The 22651-nt window shown below is 57.7% G+C and overlaps 1 protein-coding gene across 36 annotated transcripts in view; it reads left to right on the top strand.

The window, feature by feature from the left end:
• Window positions 1-22651, top strand: part of TCF3 (transcription factor 3) — a 42861-nt gene that overhangs the window by 5630 nt on the left and 14580 nt on the right. For 26 of the 36 annotated variants that reach the window (XR_010153660.1, XR_010153653.1, XR_010153657.1 and 23 more), the window contains exons 3-8: window positions 611-683; window positions 14743-14816; window positions 15032-15110; window positions 18826-18893; window positions 20545-20677; window positions 22257-22306. Coding sequence is in view for 24 of the 36 variants with exons in the window: in XM_054673961.2 (XP_054529936.1) it covers window positions 611-683; window positions 14743-14816; window positions 15032-15110; window positions 18826-18893; window positions 20545-20677; window positions 22257-22306 (477 nt within the window). In the remaining 12 variants the exon portion in view is untranslated. The remainder of the gene's footprint in view (window positions 1-610; window positions 684-14742; window positions 14817-15031; window positions 15111-18825; window positions 18894-20544; window positions 20678-22256; window positions 22307-22651) is intronic. The other 10 variants (XR_010153654.1, XM_016934599.4, XM_063800973.1 and 7 more) reach the window with 1 other exon arrangement.

Below are 22651 nucleotides of genomic sequence, written 5' to 3'. Positions count from 1 at the left end.
AGCCCTGGTAGGGGGACACTGGGCCCTACCCCCTGCTCCAGGGACCCCCGCTCCAGGGACCCCCGCTCCAGGGACCCCCTGCTCCAGGGACCCCCTGCTCCAGGGCCTGCCATGCGGGGCCAGTGCACACACAGGAAACGAGGAGTCAGCCAGGGCTCAGGCATCCGGGGACTCTCCACATGTCCACCTGTTGAGTGTAAACCTCTCACTTTTCAGAGCTGAAATGTAAAGCAACTTTGTATCACTGTCAAGAGCTGATTGATAAGTTGTATCTTTCACCTAATGGGATACCCCTCCCCCCAGAGCAAAGGCAGGGGGAACAGCAAGTTTTCAGCGGCAGGGATTCTGCCTGGCGGTACAGCGGGGTCATCGTCTGGAGTTTTCTCACCCTGGGCGTGGGTGTCCAGGGTGCACCGTCACTTGAGGGCACGCGAGTCCTCAGAGTCTTCTGGTCTGTGATGGGGCGGAGCAGGACGGGCCGGGCCTAGATGGAGCGCAGTCTCAGGTTCCCGGGTGTCCCCAGCTCTGCTCCCAGCTTGGGTTCGAACCCGGGACTGTAGGGTTTGGTTTGCCGCCCACCCCGCTCACGTCTCCCCTCCCCTTCCTGCAGATGTTCCCGCTGCCTGTCACCAACGGGAAGGGCCGGCCCGCCTCCCTGGCCGGGGCGCAGTTCGGAGGTTCAGGTAGGACCCCGCCTTCCTGCCGGTGCTCGTGGAGTGAGGAGATCAAGGGTCTGTTGAAGATAGTGTGTGGGGCGAGGGAGGCTGGGGCAGCAAAGGAGGGAGACAATGGGGAAAGGGCCACACAGGCCAGGCCAGGGGCAGCGAGCCTGAAGACCCCTGAAATCAGCTGCCGTTGCCCGTGTGACCTGCCTTGGGAGCCCGAGCCCCTCGTCCCCTCGTCCGTCCCGCGCCTGGAGCCTGGGTCTGGGGGCTGGGTGGGGCTTGCCTTGAGGCGCAGGGTTGGAGCTGGGCCTGTGTGTGGGTGGGGATCTCGAGCATCCGTTTCTCCAGTGAATCCATAAGGGGGAAACTGAGGCTCTGGAGAGGGCGTGGTGCGGGATCCCGGCTCTCACTGGATCCCACCCACCTTGTGAGCCTCGACGACTTTCATTTAAGCAGGTATTAGGCGCTTGCTGTATGCAGGGCCCAGCACCAGGGTGACCGGCCATTGTGGTTTGCCCAGGACTGAGGGGCAATTCCTGGGACCCGCAGCTTTGAGTGCTCAAAGCAGAAACATCCCAGGCTGACCTGGATGAGCGGGTCACCCTCGCTGATGACACAGCAGTGGGCGGGACAGATAGGGGAGACGTGGGGTCCTGGGGGTCTGGAGCGTGGGCAGGGCTTCACGGCACACCCAGCGAGGGCCAGGTTGCCCCAAAGCGGGACTTCTAGTGAAGGTCCCCGCAGAGGGCGTGTCGGGGCAGAGCCCTGAGGGTGAGAGGAGGGGGCCATGGGAGCATGAGGGGAGGAGTTTGCCAGGCAGAGAGAGCAGCCCGTACGGACGCCCTGCGGTGGGACCGTCCGGCGGGGCGGGCTAGAGGCGCTGTGTTCGTTGCAGGGGCAGCGGGGAGCCCTGGATGGTTGTGAATGGAGAGAGGGTCTAGTCTGATGTGCATTTGGGCGGCCCAGGCTGGCTGTCGACAGGATTTGGTGGGGGAGGTTGGGGCGGGTGCCCCCGATGCTGCTTCAGAGCCACGGGTCTCTTTGTGGACATCAGCATCTTTCCGGGGAGTGGGGGCCTCGAGTTGGGGCCTCTGAAGCTGTGTCCTTCCTGCCTCCGGGATCTGGGTGGAAAGCGCCGTCCTGCAGTTATCTCCAGAATCCCCCAGGGGTGGGCCCTGGCTGGAGTGTCGGGATTTTGAGCGGTGGGCAAAGGGGGGTCTGTACTTGGGCACTTGCACCCCCACATGGAGAGACATCGCTTTGCTGCCCCCACTGCCTCACACTGGCCTTCCCCTCTAGTGAGGAAGTGGCCGCAGGGCTGGCCGGAATATGCTCCCTGAGGCGTGGAAATCCCCAAACGCCACCCTGCCAGCCCCCCGGAAACAGCCCCAGGAACTGGACATGCTAATGCTTCCCTGTGTGAGGCAGAGGGTCAGGCCCTGGGGGCTTCCTGGAGGAGGAGGCGCAACTCCCAAGGCCGTCCACTCTCATTCTCCTGGGCCTCTGGGTGGGCTTACAGCAGGGCCTGGTGGGGAGGGTGGGGTGGGAGGTGTCTTCCCTCGTCCCCTGTCGTCTCTCACCCCCTCAGCCCTGGCACGGACCGCTAGCTGTGAGATTGGTCCCTGGGTAACCAGAGCTGTGGTGTGTGGGTCGTGTGGCCCTGAGAATGCTCCCTCTGGGTTGCCTCTCCCTGGACGTCCAGCCCGGTCCCAGCAGGAACCTGCCAATGTTTGCAGATGTATTTTCTGTGGTTCCCACAGAGTCTCGCCCTGTGCTCCGGCCCTGCCCCAATGCTGCAGGTTGGGAGGGTCTCGCCTTGTCCCCCCACACATTAGGGTGGAGGCTTTGGAGGGCCCAGTGAGGCCCAGTATGTTGCATTTTTTGCCCTTGAGGGACGTGATGTGGCTGCTCCAGCCTGGGACCCCCCAGCTCCTGGACACAGAGGGGTGACCCCCTCCCCGTTCAGTCCATGCAGTTAACGCCCGCCTGAGCCCAGGGGTGGTGGAGGATGCAGAGCTCCAAGGCCTGAGTTGGTGGCACCCTCCTCATTGCCTCCACTCCCCCAGGCCCCTGCAGGCTGTGGCGCTGGCCCCAGGTGTGGCCCTCCCGAAGCTCCCGCAAGATGGGCACCTGCTCTCTTCCATCGTCAGGTTCAGCGAGTCGGTGGGTGCGAGGGGCGGAGGGATCCCGGCAGGGCCCAGGAGCTGCAGTAGCTCGTTTCCCCCCTCCCCGCTTCTCTCCGAGGACCCAGAAAGAGGGGAGGTTGGGGCTCATCAGCAGGATGGAGCCCCGGAGCTGTGGGATCCCTTCCCAAACCTCGGCTTCTTCCTGGAACAGTGGGTGCAGCTTCCTTCCAGGCGGGGCCTAGTTGGCTTCGGGGACGCCACCCTTCGCCAGGAGTCCCCAACGCTGATGGCTGATGGGGTACCCCAGCCGCGTTCTCCACCTTAGCCCCTTCTTCATGTGCCCTGTTCTAGCTCCCTTTTAAGTCACCTCGCAGGAAACTTTAGATTTGAGAACCAGAAACCCAGGTGAGAATAAAAGGTGTCCCTGAAAATTAATTAAACACAAGTTTTCCCCTGTGAAGGGTCTGCCTGCTCTTCGATATTTATAAATATTTAAAAATTGGTGTCGAGAGAGGAGTTAGGTACTGGGCAAGGTGGCTCACACCTTTAATCCCAGCACTTTGGGAGGCCAAGGCAGGAGGATCGCTTGAGGCCAGGAGGTCAAGGCTGCAGTGAGCTGTGTTTGAGCCACTGCGCTCCAGCCTGGGTGACTGAGAGACCCCAACTCAAACAAACAGAAAAGGGCCAGACACAGTGGTTCATGCCTATAATCCCAGCACTTTGGGGGACCAAGGCGGAAGGATCGCTTGAGCGCGAGAGTTAGAGACCAGCCTGGGTAACACAGCAAAACCCCATCTCTACTAAAAATACAAACATTAGCTGGGCGTGGTGGTGCACACTTGGGGTCCCAGCTACTCGGGAGGCTGAGGCAGGAGGATCGCTGGAGCCTGGGAGGCGGAGGTTGCAGTGAGCTGAGATTGCGCCACTGCCCTGCACCCTGGGTGACAGAGCCAGACCCTGTCTCAAAACAAAAACAAAACAAAAAAGGCATTAGAGATTAACGAATAGGAAACCAAGATTTTCTGGTTGTCTGGATCGGAAGACATTTAAAACGGGAATAATTTTTGTACGCCTTCTCCCGCCCACCGCCTCCCATTTTTGGAAACCCTCAGGCACAGGTCTCTGAGTGACAGCCCATCTTCTGCCAAGACAGACAGGCTCTGAGGCCACGGGGGACACCAGGAAATTGCTTATTGACAGACCAAAGGAAAGTTCTTTCCTATTTTTCATTTCCCCGTCGCTTTCTCTGTCCGTGCGATTGTAAGTGTGACACACGCTCAGAGTGAAAATCCACAGAACGGCACCTCCGGGTTCTGCTTTAAGAGGAAAGCCCGGGAGAACCTGGCGCGTGGGTCATTTCCTCCGGGTGCGTGTCTGGGAGTGGGATTGCTAGGTCCCTGGATGCTTTTTCACGTTGAAAACGTCCCTTGTGACTGACTGGGCGCGGTGGCTCAGGCATGTAATCCCAGCACTTTGGGAGGCCAAGGCAAGAGGAGTACCTGGGGCTAGGAGTTGGAGACCAGCCTGGCCAACGTGGTGACAGCACAGCCTGTCTCATTTAATAGGTGACGGAGATCGTGTCCTTTCACCTGCCACTCGTTTAATAGAGGGTGGTGGTGTTCTCGGAAGGGGATTGACCCTGTGAATGGCTCTCTGGTGAATTTTCTGTTACTCTCTTGGGCCCTCGTCCTTGAAGTTGATCCACTTTTTATTCTGAAGTCTTTCGGGATTCACAGGAAGTGGCAGAGTGTTCTCCTCTCACCTAGCCACCCCCAGGGGTACCGTCCCGCCCACCCGTGGTGCTGCGTCAGACCTAGGAAGCCAACATTGGTGCCTTCCACAGATGCTGATCAGATTCCACCGGCTTTACATGCACGTGTGTGTGTCTGTGTGTGCGTGTGTGTGCGTGCGGGTGTGTCTGTGTGCGTGTGTCTGTGCGTCTGCGTGTGCGTGCGTGTGTGCGCGCACATGTGTGTGCGTCTGCGTGTGTGCACGTGTCTGTGCGCATGCGTGTCTGCGTCTGTGTGCGTGTCTGTGCGTGCGTGTCCGTGCGTGTCTGTGCGTCTGTGTTTGCGTGTGTGTGCGCGTGTGCGTGCGTGTGTGTACGCGTGTGTGTCTGTGCATGTCTGTGTGTGTGTGTGTGTGTGTGTAGTTCTGTGCAGTTTTGAGACATGCACCTTCCTTAAGCCCAGGAATCACCAATCTGTTCTTCATCTGTATGATTTTTTTTTTTTTAGGGACCAGGTCTCACTCTGTTGTCCAGACTGGAGTGCAGTGGTGTGATCATAACTGACTGTAGCCTTGAAGTTCTGGGCTCAAGTGATCCTCCCACCTCAGCCTTGTGAGCAGCTGCGACCACCTAATTTAAAAAATACGTATATTTGTAGAGGGCTGGGTCAGCGGCTCACACTGGTAATCCCCAGCACTTTGGGAGGTTGAGATGGGAGGATTGCCGGAGCCCAGGAGTTCAAGACCAGCCTGGGCAACATGGAGAAACCCTGTCTCTGTTTAAAAAAAAGAAAAATAGGCCGGGCGCAGTGGCTCACTCCTGTAATCCCAGCACTTTGGGAGGCAGAGGCAGGCGGATCATGAGGTCAGGAGATCGAGACCATCCTGGCTAACACAGTGAAACCCTGCCTCTACTAAAAATACAAAAAATTAGCCGGGCGTGGTGGCGGGCGCCTGTAGTCCCAGCTACTCGGGAGGCTGAGGCAGGAGAATGGCGTGAACCCAGGAGGCGGAGCTTGCAGTGAGCCGAGATCGCGCCACTGCACTCCAGCAAGACTCCGTCTCAAAAAAAAAAAAAAAGAAAAAAAGAAAAATTTCAGCTGGGTGCGGTGGCTCACACCTATAATCCCAGCATTTTGGGAAGCCAGGGTGTGTGGATCACATGAGGCCAGGAGTTCAAGACCAGCCTAGTCAACATGGCGAAACCCCGTCTCTGCTAAAAATACAAAAATTAGCTGGGCGTGGTGGTGCGTGCCTGTCATCCCAGCTATTCAGGTGGCTAAGGCACGAAAAGCACTTGAACCTGGGAGGCGGAGGTTGCAGTGAGCTGAGATTGCACCACTGCACTCTGGCCTCGGGGACAGAGGGAGACCGTGTCTGAAGAATAAAAAAATATTGTATAGATGGGGTCTTGCTGTGTTCTCCAGGCTGATCTTGTATTCATGAGCTCAAGTGATCCTCCTACCTCAGCCTCCCAGAGTGCTGTGATTACATGTGTGAGCCACTGTGCCCAGCCCAATTTTTCACTTTTAGTATTTTGTGTAAATGGAATCCAATAGTTTGCAACCTTCTGAGATTAGCTTTTATTCTGTTACGTTAGCATAATTCCCTGGAGATCCAGCCAAGCTGTTGGCTGTATCTTTTTTTTTTCTTTTTATTGCTGCCTCATTAACTTTTTTTTTTTTTTTTTTGAGACCGAGTTTTGCTCTTGTTGCCCAGGCTGGAGTGCAGTGGCGCGATCTCAGCTCACTGCAACCTCCGCCTCTGCCTCCTGAGTTCAAACGATTCTCCTGCCTCAGCCTCCTGAGTAGCTGGGAATATAGGTGCCTGCCACCACGCCTGGCTAATTTTTTGTAGTTTTAGTAGAGACATGGTTTCACCACGTTGGCCAGGCTGGTCTCAAACTCCTGACCTCCAGTGATCCACCCATCTCGGCCTCCCAAAGTGCTGGGATTACAGGCGTGAACCACCGCGCCTGGCCGCCTCATTAACTTTTTAACAGCATCAGTAATACAACAATTTACATCACTTTTTTTTTTTTTTTTTGAGACGGAGTCATGCTCTGTCACCCAGGCTGGAGTGCACTGGCGCATCTCAGCTCACTGCAAGCTCCGCCTCCCAGGTTCACGCCATTCTCCTGCCTCAGCCTGCCTAGTAGCTGGGACTACAGGTGCCGGCTAAGTTTTTGTATTTTTAGTAGAGACGGGGTTTCACCTTGTTAGCCAGGATGGTCTCCATCTCCTGACCTTGTGATCCGCCCACCTCGGCCTCCCGAAGTGCTGGGATTACAGGTGTGAGCCACTGCTTACATCACTGTTTCTTGAGCACTGTGCATTGGACACAAAGCTTGGCTTATTCACTGGGAATTCTCAGTTCTAACAGGTTAGCGAAATAGGTGCAATTATTACCCTGTTTTACTGGTAAAGAAGCTGAAACTTAGAGAGTTTAGTAACCATTGCACTAATTTTTTGTATTTTTAGTAGAGGCAGGGTTTCACCGTGTTAGCCAGGACAGTCTCGGTCTCCTGACCTGGTGATCCTCCCGCCTTGGCCTCCCAACGTGCTGGGATTACAGGCATGAGCCACCAAGCCCGGCCTCATTTGGCTGTTTGATAATGTTTGGAGGCGCCTGTGTGTCCACCCGTGCCAAAAGTGCTGGGATTCCAGGCCTGACCCTCTGCGCCTGGCCCTGTTCGGCTCTTTGATAACGTTTGGAGGCGCCTGTCTTTCCACCTGCGCAGGGAGGCTGAGGGCGCCGCGGTCCTCAGTGCGCCAACTTTTCGGTGGTTTCTTTGTTCTTGACTCGGCTGCCCTGTGCATTTTCTCTCTCATTGATTTTTCTTCCGGAGAATCTGCTTCATTGGCAAATCGATATTGATCAATTGATCAATTTTCCTCTTTATCGGCATTTCTTCTCTTTCTAAAGTTTTTGGTGACTTTCAGATCACAGGCCCCTTTGCTGACTTCTGCCCTCTTCTGTTCCATCAGTGTGGTGTTGAGGGTTCCACCCCGTGAACCCCATCCCATTGGTTTCCATAATGCATGTTTTTCTCATATTACTGACATTTGTTCCTTTTTTTTTTTTTTTTTTTTTTTCCTAATTTCCTCTTCAGGTCAGGTTGCTTCAGAGGTTTCCGAGTTCCAAGTTGGAGGCCCTTTCTTGATTTCTAGATCTCCAGTGCCAAAACTCAGCTTTGGCTTAAACGGTAGCTACTGTTTGCAGGACGCAGAGCTCCTCTGCCGAGGCTGAAACATGGATTATTTTTGTCCTTCTTTGTGAGTACTTGAGGGATAGTTGGATGTGGAGCTGCAAGGCCTTTCAACCATATTTAGATTTTTAATCTGTTTAATGTCAGGCTGAGAGCAGCGCCATCCCCCTCTGTTCTGTTTGTCGGTTTCTCTGTTGACGTATTTAGATGCCAGGATTGTGGGCTTGTGTGGGCTCAGACAGTGGGATTTCGTTGTGGATCGAGTCATTGTCAACAACAACAAAAAACCCTTCCTTGGCTGGTGGTGGTGGCTCACGCCTGTAATCCCAGCACTTTGGGAGGCCAAGGCAGGTGGATCATCTGAGGTCAGGAGTTCAAGACCAGCCTGGCCCACAGGGCGAAACTTCATCTCTACTAAAATATAAAAAATTAGCCAGGCATGGTAGCAGGTGCCTTTAATCCCAGCTGCTCGGGAGGCTGAGGCAGGAGAATCACTTGAACCTGGGAGGCAGAGGTTGCAGTGAGCTGAGATCGCGCCACCGCACTCCACCCTGGGCGACACAGCGAGACTCTGTCTCAGAAAAAGAAACCTCCCTTGAATTGAAACTTCGATATGAACGTTGCAACCCTTCCTTTTTGTTGGCACGGCTTGGCAGATCTTTGTGCACCTGGTTGTATCTCCTGAGTCTCTTGTTTCAAAACTGTCTTTGGTCGGCACCACGTTTTCAGATTAAAGACGTTAAGCACCCGTCCATCTTCGTTCTCAGCTTTTCCTTCCATCGTCTTATTTTGTTTTTCCATCTGTGTGCTTCCGACTCCGGATTGCTTCCCCCGGTGTGTGTTTTCTGAAGCTCTGTACCGCTTTGCGGCTCTGCCAGTGGTTCTTTTCTAGTTTTGAATAACACGTTTAAGGCTGTGATTGAATAGCGGTTAGTACTCTGCGTTGTGAATAACACGTTTAAACACGCCGTTTCTCGCGCTCTCAACTTCCGAAGTGAAATCGCATCTGCCCCCTTCTGTGAGAAGGTGAAAATTGAGCCTGTATATTTCTCTTCCCTGCTGGTATTTGCTACCAATAAATTGCTACTTTTAAAAAACATTGTCCGAGGCCAGCGGATCATGAGGTCAGGAGATCGAGACCATCCTGGCTAACACGGTGAAATGCCGTATCTGTTAAAAATACAAAAAAATTAGCCGGGCGCGGTGGTGGGCGCCTGTAGTCCAGCCTGGGCGACAGAGCCAGACTCAGTCTCAAACAAACAAACAAACAAAAAACAAAAAAACATTGTATCTGTTCATAATTGTGTTTTTGCATCTTAGTAGGAAACATTTGTATCATTAAATAGTGATTTTGCTACTTACTGTGAGGGCTTGAGCAAATGGCATCTATCTTTTGCGTCAGTTTGCTCATCTGTAGGGTGGGGGTAATGTAGCCACTGCAAGGATTCAGTGAAATGAGAGAGAACTCACAAAGTGCCCCCAGAGGGCTTTCCTTTTGTGCCTGTCTTGTTACGGCTTCTAGCAATCTCTTGATTCGTAATTAAATGTGCTCACCGTCCACTTGATTCCACAGAACCCCCAGGCTCTGCCATTTCTTTGAGGATCCAAGGGGCTTACAGGCTTAAGACAGTCTTCTCGTTTTTTAGGGTAAATCATTGAACTTCTTGAACTTCATCGTTTTTGTTCCATGTTGGGTTCCCTCTTGTGTCTCTTTTTCTTTTTCTTTTTTTTTTTGAGATGGAGTCTCGCTCTATTGCCCAGGCTGGAGAGCAGTGGCACGATCTCGGCTCGCTGCAAGCTCTGCCTCCCGGGTTCACGCCATTCTCCTGCCTCAGCCTCCCGAGTAGCTGGTACTACAGGTGCCCACCACCACGCCCAGCTAATTTTTGTATTTTTAGTAGAGACGGGGGTTTCACCCTGTTGGCCAGCATGGTCTTGATTTCTGGACCTCGTGATCCGCCCGCCTTGGCCTCCCAAAGTGCTGGGATTACAGGCGTGAGCCACCGTGCCCGGCCCCAGGTTGGTTTCTGAGCTTGTTTTGAGGGGCAGGTTCTCCGGTCCCCACACTCAGGTGTCACTGGTGATGCCCATAGGCATGGAAGCAAGAGCGGGATGGGGTCTCGGTTATCTCTGTGGTCACTGAAATTCAAAGCGGGGCCCTGTTTCTCTGAGTTGTTACGTAACATCTGTGCTCGACGCCCACTCTCGGGGGCCAGCTCTGCCCTTCAGGGAAACCCCAGGGCCTTGGGGAGCGGGGTTGCGAGGCGCCCCTGGTTCTGGGGGAGAAGGTTGTCCCTGGTTCTGGTGGAGGAGGTTGCCAGGCGTTCTCGGTTCTGGTGGAGGAGGTTGCGAGGCGTCCCTGGTTCTGGCGGAGGAGGTTGCCTGTGTTGCCCGCACAGCCTCACTGTGCCTCTGCCCGAGGGCACGTCCTGCCACTTTAGGTGCTCTGGGGACCCCCACTCTTAGGGTGGTGTGTGGTCTCCACTCACATTCTCTTCAGCCTCAGGTTTGTCTGCTTGCGGGCGGGCCACAGGGCCCTGCTTTCCCACCCCCCATCGCCAGACATTAGAGGCAGATCGAAGGGGGAGGCTTTGCGGGATCTCGTCAGCCCCCCAACAAGGAAGGGCTCTGTGGTGCCCCAGAAGCATTTTCTCCCCCACCCCGGATCCTCCTCAGAAGCTGGGAGCATGTGCCACAGCCTGCGGGCCCTGACCAAGAAGACACGACGGGAAGATAAACCCAGGGCGGCTGCAGTGCGCGAGCTGGGCCGAGGGCATCCTGGTCTTTCATCTTCTCCCATAGCTTGAACTTAGATAAAATGGAGGCTGTGCACGCCTGTGACCCCAGGGCTTTGGTGAATACAAGGTGGGAGGAGCGCTTGAGTCCAGGAGTTTGAGACCAGCCTGGGCAATGTAATGAGACCCCATCTCTACAAAAAAATTTTTTTAAATTCGCCAGGCGTTGTGGCTCATGTCTGTAATCCCAGCACTTTGGGAGTCTGAGGCGGACGGATCACTTGAGGTCTGGAATTCAAGACCAGCCTGGCCAACATGTATGAAACCCCGTCTCTACTAAAAATACAAAAATTAACTGTGCGTGGTGGCAGGCTCCTGTAGTCCCAGCTACGTGGGAGGCTGAGGCGGGAAAATCACTTGAACCCAGGAGGCGGAGGTTGCAGTGAGCCAAGATCGCACCACTGCACTCCAGCCTGGGCAACAGCAAGACCCTGTCTCAAAGCAAAAGAAAAAAAAAATTTTTTTTAAATACTGCTCCACCCAAGGAAAGGCCACCCCCAGATTCAAACCTCTGTCTGATCTCACCCGTCATGACCCCCGGAGGGGCTGGGAATGGGTCTGAGAAGCATCACAAGCTGCAGGGGCCAGACCCAGGCAGGGCGGTGGGACAGGCTGCCATCGGGGTCCTTCAAGATTTTAATTATAAGGAGGAAGAAGAGACAGGGCGAGGCACGGGCTTGGGGGGTCATAGTGACCCTATATGGGATGGCCCGCTTCTACTCCCGAGTAAACGGAACCTGCGTGAGGAGCTGTCGAGGTGTTAATTGGTTTTTAGACGTGACCGTGGTATTTGGTGGTGGCTGTTATTTCATTTGCTTTTGGTGACTGGGTTGTTCAGTACAGCAGGCACTAGCCATATATACATTTTTTAATGTAATTTTTAATGTGCTTGAAAAAATGCTGGCCACGTTTCCAGCAGTTGGTAGTGTGGTCCCCGTATTGGACAGCAGAGGTGGAGAATATTTTGATCCTCCAGGAAAATGTTCTTGGAAGCACAGTTATTTATGAGTAAAATGAAGACGTTGAGGGTGGGTGTTTTGGGGGCGTCAGCTGTGTTCCAAGCAGTGCTGCGGGCAAAGAGGGGTCCCAGGCTGGGAAGGGGCTCAGGCAGGGGGTGTGGGTGGGGGTCACCTCCTGTGTTGGGGAAGAGGAGAGTGGTGAGGTCAGGAAAGAGTTTGGTCTTTATCCTGAGGACGGTGGGGAGCCATGAGAGAGGGTAGAGGGAGGGAGAAGGGCCAAGTTTTGCTTCTAAAGGCTCCATCCGGCTGCCTGAGGATGTCAGCAGACTTGGAAGGAAGCTGCTGCAGGGACTGGGTTTAACCCGCTGCTGTAGCTATGGGGCAAGCTGCTGTTCTTTGGGAGGAGGGAAGGTGAGAGGACTCCCAGGACTTTAGCCTGAGCACCTGAGTGGGGGCACATTGCAGAGCTGGGGCTATAGGATGAAGTCCCCAGGCCCATCTGAAGCCAGACCACCTGGTGGTGTGCCTGAGGGTTTGGCAGGGGCGGTACACAGGGCTGTGTTCAGGGCCCATGTCCACGAATAGTTTTGCCTGCCCGGCATGGTAACCCCACTTCTGGTACTGAAGTCTGTCGATTGGGTTTCTTGTGTAGAGGCAGCTGAAGGCACTTGGACAGTCTTTTTCTGTATCAAGGTCAGCCGGCCTTCCCCGGAAAGGACCAAGGAGTGAATATTGTTGGCTGTGCAGGACAGATGGTCTCTATTGGAATTGATTCAACTCTACTCTTGCAGCAAAAGCAGCTGTTGATAGTACATGGACAAACGGGCATAGTGTGTGCCAATAAAACTTTATTTAAAAAGCAGTTTAGGGGCCAGACTTGGTCCTTGTGTACTGTTTGCAGATCCCTGCTGCAGACCAATCTCAGTCCTACCCGGTATTTACTAAGCACCTTTTGAAGCCTCCCTCTCCCATTTGCCAACGAGCCACCAGGCAAAGACCAGTCCCCGGTCCCTCTCAGGAGGGGACCCAACAGGGACCGGGACTGGGAAACCACCAGCCTGGAGCGTTCCTTGGCTACCGATGGCCTCTCTGAAGCAGCATCTTTCATTGTTATCCTCACGGCAGCCCAGGCAGGTGGGCGGCTTCCACACCCCGTGACTGGAATTGGAACTGAAGCCCAAGGGGTGGGCCGCTCCTGGGGCCCTCTCCCCAGCGCCCCAGTGCCCCTGCGCCGTCCACTCGCAGGCCTCTCCCGAGGCAGCCAGGCTGGCCCAGGGCAGGAAGGTGCCCTTCCCGGGTAAAACTCTGCGGTGCTTCACCAAAGAAATCACAGAAAACCACACACTGACAGCAGCGTCTTATTCTATTAGTACATTTTAATTAGAACAGGAGCAAGGGATGCATTATGAATATTCATGGTGGGTTATTAAAAAGCATAATTAATCGGTGGGGATTTTAATAACTGTATTAATGTGGGGGCTGTCCTTATTTTTGTCATTTCTAGGAGGAGGCCAAGGCTGGGTGAGGGAGGGTTCCCCCAAAGGGCAGATTGAGGCCGCAGTGCCTCTGGCACAGGCCTGTTGGAGTGAACTTTGGGGGCGATCCCTGGGCATGGGGCCCCAGGAGGTCCCCCACCACACCAGGCCTTCCAGGGGGTGAGGGCTGGGGTGCCAGGAGCCTCCCGTTTGCTCAGTTGGGGGTCTCTGCATCTCCTGGGGTACTGGCTATGGCCGGAGGGGACCAGACAACATGCAGGTGATATAGAGGCAAACTGAGACCCAGAGGGTGCCGGCGCTGTGCCCACCCCTACACAGCCAGCCCACCCTGGCCTCAGCAGCTGCCCTGTTTGCCAGGGCCCACATGCAGGACCAGGATCTCGGGGTGCAGATGGCCCAGACCTGGCAGCGAATGCCGTGTGGATTCCTGGAGACCACAGGAGCCCCCTGCCTGGCCCCCAACCCAGCCAAGGCAGCATCCCAGCCCCCCACTCATAATCACATTGGAAATTTTTGATTAGAAAACAAAATCTAAATGAGGCGCATGAATATTCATTAGACTTGGAGATTAATATGCATAATTATGCAAATCAGACAACAATTAAACACCAATACTCCCCGGGGGGAATGATTAACACAAAGGCACCGAAATAGAAGGATGCGATTTGAAAGAAGTTTCTGGTGTGGATGAGCAGGGAGGGCAGGGGGCGGGGCGGGGGAGCCTGCAGAACAGCCTGAGGTGGTGCCTGTCACAGACATCAGCACTGGGCTGGGTCCCCCAGGCCTGGCTCTCGGGAAGCCTCTGGACTTGGGAGTTGGACATGGACACCCCCAGCCCTGCAAAAGTAGGGCCTGTTGGTAAATCATTTATAGAGAGGGAAACCAAGGCAGGGCAGCAACTCCGTGGCCAAGCTGAGGAGGCCCAGGGCCTGCTCCTGCTTCTCCACGGGTGTGCTCTGTGGCCCCCGATGGAAGGGGGAAGGATCCAAGCAGGCCCGCCCTGCCCAGGGCAGAAGATTCTGGAGTCCTGGGCGTTGCCTGTGAGTGTTCTGAGAGATAAGGGCCCCGCCCGCCCCGCCCCGGGACCAAGGTCCTCGTCCCGTCCCTTGCTGCGCCGGGAACTCCTGCCCCACGCAGGCTTCTGGTCTCCACACTGGGCTTGTTCCTGGGTGATGAGATTCGGCTCCACCCTCACGGGCTGCCAGCCTCCTGCCCGGTGGGTGAGCCTCTGCTGCTGCTTCAGCAAAGGGCGGCCCCAGTTCCCACACTGGCAGGTGGGGACAGGGAGACCCTGGGCCTCCCCAGAGCTCATGGGTTAGCTTCCACACCCTCATGCTGTCATGAGCCTTTCTCACAGGGTCAGAAGAGTCTGCATCTGACACAGAGACCCCAGCCCACATAGTCAGGGCTGGGCCAGAGGGAGGGACTTGGGGCTGATGGGGAGGAGGCTCGGCGTAAGAGTGAGGTCTTTGCCCAAGGAGGGTATGAAAGCTGGGGCTTTAGTGGGTGGGTAGGAGTTGGCCAGCAGAGAGCCGACGGAAGAGTTAATTTAAGTTTATGGACCTGTAAGTGCTCCGAGTCCCAGGGTATCTGGGTGTTAGCTGCTGACGGGTGTCCTCATAAGTCGGGCTGGGTGAGGCTGGGTTAGGAAGGGTTCCACAAGCCCCCCGGGTCCACTGAGGTTTGCCCCTGAGACGACGAACCGAAGCTTTTAGAGCTGGGCAGGCGTGAGGGTGACCCATAACTCTCTCTGTCCTGCCTGCAGGTCTTGAGGACCGGCCCAGCTCAGGCTCCTGGGGCAGCGGCGACCAGAGCAGCTCCTCCTTTGACCCCAGCCGGGTAGGAGTCCCCGTGAAGCCTGAGACCCTGAGTTTCCTGTCCCCAGAGTTGGGGGCGAGGGGTGTGGGGAAACTGAGGCTGAGAGAAGGGGCCAGCCTTCCAGGGGTTTGGACTGGGGGACGTGGGTTTGAGTCCTGCCTCTCCAGCTGTAATATGGGGTGGAGGGGGGGCCTGTGAAGCCCCAGCACCTCTCATCCCCACCCCATCTCCCCTAGACCTTCAGCGAGGGCACCCACTTCACTGAGTCGCACAGCAGCCTCTCTTCATCCACATTCCTGGGACCGGGACTCGGAGGTGAGTGCCCGGCCTGGTGCGGTCCCTCTGCTGTGCACAGATGTGCAGACGTGGGCCTTGGCGTGGCCAGTGCACGCACAGCGCCAGGCAAGTCCCCAGCGTTCACCCAGAGGGTGTGGACAGCCGAAGCCTCTGCCCGTCCTGGGAGCAGCTGCGGGAGGTGCAGGGGACGTGGCCCGGACTCCCTGGTACGGCACTCTGCAACTAGGCTTCCCCGCCTGAGCGTAGAGGCAGGGAGGCCGTTCCAGACCCCACTTCCTCCCTGGGATTTCTGCAGGGCTCCTCCTGCTTCCCGGGGAGGGGTCAGCAGGGCTGGCCTGTGCCTGCTGGGAAGGAGGCGTAGGAGTTCTGGAGCCCATGCCCTTCCGCAGACCGGCCGCCCGCCCTCTTTCCCTGGGGGGCCCTCCTGTTAACCGAGAGAATCGTGACTCAGGTTGGGCTCGGTGGCTCACGCCTGTAATACCAGCACTTTGGGAGACCGAGGTGGGTGGATCACCTGAGGTCAGGAGTTTGAGACCAGCCTGGCCAACATGGTGAAACACCGCTTCTACCAAAAACACAAAAATTAGCCGGTCGTGGTGTTGGATGCTTATAGTGCCAACTACTCAGGAGGCTGAGGCAGGAGAATTGCTTGAACCCAGGAGGTGGAGGCTGCAGTGAGCCGAGATCACGCCATTGCCCTCCAGCCTGGGTGATGGAGCAAGATTCCATCTTAAAAAAAAAAAAAAAGAATGACGACTCAGGCCTGGTGTCTGGTCCCACCCCACCACGGAACCTGGGCAAGCGCCATCCTCTTCTGAGCCTCAGTTTCCCCACTGTGGGAAAGGGACCCTCCCAGAACCTTCTTGGAGGGAGGCGGTGAGGACTGGCCCAGCTCTGCAGGCCCTGCCCAATGCCAGGTGGGGGTTGGTGCCTGGCCTTGGGAATATTCCAGCCCCGCTGCAGGCTCACCCGTGCTGCAGGGGAACGAACCGACGCTTGGGAAGGGCCCCCTGGCCGGGGGTCTGTGGCTGGGTGGGGCTGACTGGGGCGCCCTCCTCTAGGCACCTGGGGCTGCGACTGGGACAGTGTCCCGTGTGCGGTCCCTCCTGCGGGTGACACAGGAAATCCCCCGAGCTTCACACGCTCCGCCTCCTGCGGGAGTGTCAAGTCCTGTGCCCCAGGGTTCGGGGGCTCAGGTAGGGGTCTTGGGGGGGTCCCGCTGCTTGGGGGGCTGGTAAGGGCCTCAGGGGTCCCGCTGTCGTGGTTAGCCTCCTGCCCCAGTGCCTCAGCTGTGGAATTTGTGGTTTCATCCCTCAGTCATCCTGGGATGCGGGATCCTTCCCTTCTCCAGAACCCGACGGTTTGAGGCAGTGTTTCTGCTGGCTTTTCGTGGTGCAGTGGGGGTGTGCGCTGCTTAGAAGCCGGGAGCTGTGGGGCACTGGACCTGCTGCAGGGCCCAGGTGCTCACCGTGTACCCCTCGGCATTGTTGGCTTGTGGGGAAACTGAGGCCCGGAGGACTTTGGGGGACCCAGCCTTTTCCCTGGACCCTGAGGGGCAGCCCCTGTTTGGGCCCCACAGCGGGGCAGGGATGGTCCTGTCTCGCTTTGCCCAGCCTAGAACTTGGAGTACAGTAGAGTCAGTTGGTGTCCTGAGTAGGAAGCGAATAGCGTGAAGGTCGGGCGGGCGTGTCTGAGGGCCCACCACGTGCCACGGGCGATTTCTGCCCGTTCCCCTCACGGGGTAGGTGAGGCTTGGCCCCGCCCCCCTGCCGGGGGTGGCCCCTGCACCTGGGAGGCTGGTTCCTCACTGGCTGATCCTTCCTCCCAGCCTCTTCCTCATACCCCCGATGGCCCCAGGGTGGGCAGGGCTGACGTGGGCAGTTCCCACGGCCCGGCCAGCAATGCCCAGAGCCCAGCCGTGTCCCACCTGCCACCCCCACGGGTGGGGCCCAGGCCATAGCCAGGCAGCTTGGAGAGGGCAGGCGGGGGTCCCGGGGAGGCACGGGGGGCTTTTGCCATAACCTCAGCCTCCTATGGCCTCAGTTTTCTCACCCGAGGAGCCGGGCGAGTGACTGCTGTGGCTGGGTGTGGCCTGTGGGGTGGGTCGTGGCTGTCATCTTCCCCATGTCCCCCCGGGTCACCAAGATGAGGAAACGGGAGGCAAAAAACAGCAGCATTTGTTCCAGGAGTTGGGAAATCGTTGAACTTTTAAAATTCAAAAATCGGGAAATTTTTTTCCTGCTTTGAGAATAACGTATGTTACTCGATCGCGCGTCCCAGCCCCTCACAGCAGCCCCAGTCACATTCCGTGCCCAGTGTCAGCCAGAAGGGGATTTAAGTGGTTCAGGTCCTGAGTAATAGGGGTGCCTGCTTCAGGCAAGGCTGGATCCAGGTGTTACTGCATCAGCCCCAGACCCTCCACACTGGGGGCTCGCCCCAGCAGGCTGTCCCCCTCCGTAGCCCAGGCCCTCCACACTGGGGGCTCGCCCCGGCAGGCTGTCCCCCTCCGTAGCCCAGGCCCTCCACACTGGGGGCTCGCCCCGGCAGGCTGTCCCCCTCCGTAGCCCAGGCCCTCCACACTGGGGGCTCGCCCCGGCAGGCTGTCCTCCTCCGTAGCCCAGGCCCTCCATGCTGGGGGCTCGCCCTGGCCAGCTGTTCCCCTCCGTAGCCCAGGCCTTCCACACTGGGGGCTCGCCCCGGCAGGCTGTCCCCCTCCGTAGCCCAGGCCCTTCATGCTGGGGGTTCGCCCTGGCCAGCTGTCCCCCTCCGTAGCCCCGAGGCCTCACCTGTCCTTTGTCACTGAGCGCCCCAGGGAAGTGCTCATTGGTGGGGTGCAGGTCACATGCTCATTCACGAATGAACCCTGGCCTGAAGGCTGCATGCTGGGCACTTTGGGGGAGCCTTGCCAGGGGAACCCAGGGGCCTGTGCGGTGAACCTGATGCGGTGTGCACAGGCCCCGGGGCTCCCCGCCAGGGCCCCCAGGCCTGTCCCCGGGACAGACAAATGCCTCTGACCCCAGTACCCCAGGGCATCAGCCCCTCAACGCCTGAAACAGAGGAAACTGAGGTTCAGGAAGGGCAGGGGCCTGGCCAGCAGGAAGCAGGGCCACTGTGAGCTCTGCTGTCCCCTTCCCGCCCCACCCCTGTGAGCTCTGCTGTCCCCTTCCCGCCTCACCCCCGTGAGCTCTGCTGTCCCCTTCCCGCCTCACCCCCTGTGAGCTCTGCTGTCCCCTTCCTGCCTCACCCCCGTGAGCTCTGCTGTCCCCTTCCCGCCTCACCCCGTGAGTTCTGCTGTCCCCTTCCCGCCTCACCCCCTGTGAGCTCTGCTGTCCCCTTCCTGCCTCACCCCGTGAGTTCTGCTGTCCCCTTCCCGCCTCACCCCCTGTGAGCTCTGCTGTCCCCTTCCCGCCTCACCCCCGTGAGCTCTGCTGTCCCCTTTCCGCCTCACCCCCTGGGCAGGGCTTATGTGGGCTGCAGATGCTCAGAGTTGGCCCCGAAGTCATCGGGGACCCCTTCTTGTCCCCAAGCCTGTCATTGGGCAGGAGATGGGCATACTGGGGTCAGGGCTCCCCGAGATGGGCACACTGGCGTCAGGCTCTGCCAGCATCCTGCCGTGGCGCTCTCAGTCGTGTGCACTTACTGAGAGCCTATTGTAGGCACATGGCAGGCACTCGGGGGCCCTCAGGATGTTCCTTGGGGTCGCCTCCCACTAACCTTCCTTCTCCCCTTGCAGGCAAGAGCGGTGAGCGGGGCGCCTATGCCTCCTTCGGGAGAGACGCAGGCGTGGGCGGTCTGACTCAGGTGAGGGGCTCAGGCCGGGCTGGGGTGTATTTTAATTTTAAACAAATCTGTCACCCACCCTCTCTGATCTGCAGAAGCTCTCCTGGCTTAGCTAGGTTATGTTTGCTTCCTGGTAGCAGCGAAACCAGGCTGGGCTTGGGCCAGGGTGGGCTGCGTGGGTGTGGACCGGGAGCAGTGGGGAGGTAGGTGAGGACCAGGGAGGCCAAGGCCTGCGGGGCTGCCATGCTTAGCTGGAGGGGCTCAGTTGCCCTCTCCTCTGAGTGGCAGGCAGGAAAACAGGCCACGCAGCAGGCCTTTGCAGGTGTGGACTCCCTGGGGAGCCCATACAACAGGCCCCTGTGCAGCCGAGATCCTCACCCACGCTGGCCCTGGTTGTGAGGCTGGGGGAGGATGTTGGGGGCTGTGACCAGCCACAGGGGTCCCATGCAGCCTCCGGTGCTGGGCACCCCCAGGGTTCCTCCTTCACCCCAGGACTTCATCTCTGTCCCCGCCGTCGGCTCCTGGCTCTCAGTGGGGCTCGGCCTTGTCACAGGTGGGGCCGTCTGTGTGCTCACTGTGCCCAAGCCAGAGCAACAGTAGCCATAGTGATGGAGGGGGCCAGCCGGGTGCCAGGCTCTGCGCCGGGGCAGACGCGCGTTTCCCTATCAGTCCCCGCAACGAGGGGCCGCGGCCTACGTGCCCATTTTACAGACAGGAATACACAGGTGCCCGGGCTCCCCATCCGAGAAGCAGAACTAGGGCTCGGGCCCTGCTCTCTGGCGCTCCCGGGTGACTCATCGAGCCCCGCGGTGGCCACACAGGGTGCGGGCTCAGGACAGGCCGGGCCTCGGGAGAAGGCCCTGTCCTGGGCGCTGGGCCACCCCGTGGGGCCACTGGATGATGATAAAACAGATGATTCTTTTGTTTTTTTTGAGACGGAGTTTCGCTCATGGCCCAGGCTGGAGTTCAATGGCGCAATCTTGGCTCACCGCAACCTCCGTCTCCCGGGTTCAAGCGATTCTCCTGCCTCAGCCTTTTGAGTAGCTGGGATTACAGGCATGTGCCACCATACCCGGCTAATTTTGTATTCTTTGTAGAGACGGAGTTTCTCCATGTTGGTCAGGCTGGTCTTGAACTCCCGACCTCAGGTGATCCGCCCACCTCAGCCTCCCAAAGTACTGGGATGACAGGTGTGAGCCACCGTGCCCGGCCTTAGAACGGATGAAATGCAGGAGTCAGTTCCGGGACCCGGCTCAGGGCAGCCCTGGCTCCCCAGGAAGAAAGCCCATTTCACACTAACATGTACAGAATCCAACCGAGGGCTTTACAAAACAAAACCAAAAAGATAGGAAGCAGCCGGGTGCACAGACGCTGAGCCACGCAGCTTTGTACTTTGCGTCTCAGAATCCGGGGAGCAGCCCCTTGGGTTGGCCACACTGGTATCTGTTTCTCAGTCTTTCGTTCTTCGTGAAAACAGCAGTGTGGGATGCGGTCAGTCTCAAGTCAGAAAAACACAGCAGGTGTCACAGAGAAACACTGTGACAGGCAGAAGGGGCATCACCCACTGAGGGGTGGGTCTGAGTGGCTTCGGCCTTTGCAGTTTTTTCTTGAATGGAACAGCCTGGGGTCTGGATGCCAGCTGGGCGCTTTCTGACCATCCGCTCCCCACCAGGCTGGCTTCCTGTCAGGCGAGCTGGCCCTCAGCAGCCCCGGGCCCCTGTCCCCTTCGGGCATGAAGGGGACCTCCCAGTACTACCCCTCCTACTCCGGCAGCTCCCGGCGGAGAGCGGCAGACGGCAGCCTAGGTGAGCGGGGTCTGGCCGGGGCATCGGGGGCTTCTGGGAGGGAGCCTGCAAAGGGAGGTAGGAGGCTCCCCGTTAGCTGAGGGCACCAGAGGGAGCAGACCCCGCACCTTCCAGGTCCTGGCTGGACGTCGGGCCCTCGGGCCGTGGGAGGGATGGATGGTGATGGGGGGTCGAGGCTGGGGCCGGCGGGCATGGCACGTCCAGGGAGAGGTTCCTACGAGCCTCTGGTCCCGAGGTTCCTGCAGCTGACGGGCACGGGCTCTGCCATGTGCTTTCTGTGTCAGATGCCTCATGGGGCTGCATCGTGGCTCCTCTGCACTGAGCCCTGCTGCACACGTGGGCATCCCCCGCGAGGCACGTCACAGCCTCGGGCTCAGGAGCACTGGACGGCGCCTTGAACTACCCGGGGCCCATTCCAGGCAGCACAGTCGCCAGGCATGGTGGCACTCACCTGGGGTCCCAGCTTCTCTGGAGGCCGAGACAGGAGGATCACTTGAGGCCAAAAGTTGCAAACCAGAAATTCTGGGCAACATAGGGAGATCCCATCTTTGCGAAAAATTTTAAAAATTAGCTAAGTATGGTGGCACACACCTGTGGTCCCAGCTACTCAGGAGGCTGAGGCAGGAGGATGGTTTGACCCTGGGAGTTCGAGGCTGCAGTGAGCTGCGATCGCACCATTGCACTCCAGCCTGAGCAACAGTGCAAGACCCTGCCTGAAAAAAATAAGCGTGAAATCACCCACAAAAAGCACAAAAACGTAAAAGATCGTGGCTCTGAATAGACCAAGGACAGGAGCCCCGTGATGCGGGAGGAGGCCTCTGTTCCGCCTCGGCTGGGCACGTGCGCCTGGGCCAGTCGAACTTTTCCCACTGTGTGCACGTCCGTGAGTGACCAGGAAGGCGCCTGAGTGCTGGTTTCCGGGTTATGGATTTTATCCTGTAGGCGAGTTTGCAAACAGCAGCCCCAGGTGGTGAAGCCTGACTGCATGGGATAGTCGGGGCCATCTTGGAAGGAGGGTGGGGCCAAGGGGCTTCTCAGCAGAGCCTTGGTTCAGAATCCACCAACTCCTCGTTTTCCAAACTGCGCGTCGTGGGAGAAAACCGTCGTGGTTCTTCGACATCTTTGGAGCCGTATAGATAGACCCGGGGCTTTTTGTTGTTGTTGCTGCTGCTGCTGTTGTGTTTTGAGACGGAGTCTTTCTCTGTCCCCAGGCTGGAGTGCAGTGACACGATCTCGGCTCACTGCAACCTCTGCCTCTCGGGTTCAAGTGATTCTCCTGCCTCGGCCTCCCGAGTAGCTGGAATTATAGGCGCCCGCCACCACGCCCGGCTACTTTTTGTATTTTCAGTAGAGAAGGGGTTTCACTGTGTTGGCCAGGATGGTCTCGATCTCTTGACCTCGTGATCTGCCTGCCTTGGCCTCCCAAAGTCCTGGGATTACAGGCATGAGGCACCGCACCCAGCCGACCCGAGGTTTTTAATATATGAAACGGGAATTGTGAGGGTCTCTCCTCCAGGGTGTAGGGCAGGGGTTGTTGTCATGGCCAGTGGCCGGTTCTCACCCCTTTTGCTCCTAACAGACACGCAGCCCAAGAAGGTCCGGAAGGTCCCGCCGGGTCTTCCATCCTCGGTGAGTCGCACGAGGGAGAAGGGACCCCACAGCTCGTCAGTGGCAGTGCCAGGCCCTGTGTCCTGGCGAAGCTTGGGAACACACATGGCGGGGTGGGCCCCGAGTGGACAGGCCCCCTGTGATTTCTGAGCCAAGATCTGAGCTCTGACCTGAGCTCTGACCTGAGGCCGCCTCCAAGGGAAGGCGGGGAAGTTCTTCCCTAGGTCCAGCCTCTGTCTGTCTTGTTTTGAGAGAAAGGCAGTCCTGGTGGCTGAGGCCCCTTTAGAAAGGGCACAATTGTGCTGGGTGTGGTGGCTCATGCCTGTCATCCCAGCGCTTTGGGAGGCTGAGGTGGGTGGATCACCT

This window comes from Pan troglodytes, chromosome 20, assembly GCF_028858775.2.
Source record: "Pan troglodytes isolate AG18354 chromosome 20, NHGRI_mPanTro3-v2.0_pri, whole genome shotgun sequence".
NCBI classification, from domain to species: domain Eukaryota; kingdom Metazoa; phylum Chordata; class Mammalia; order Primates; family Hominidae; genus Pan; species Pan troglodytes.
This window is presented reverse-complemented; position numbering and strand designations above follow the sequence as displayed.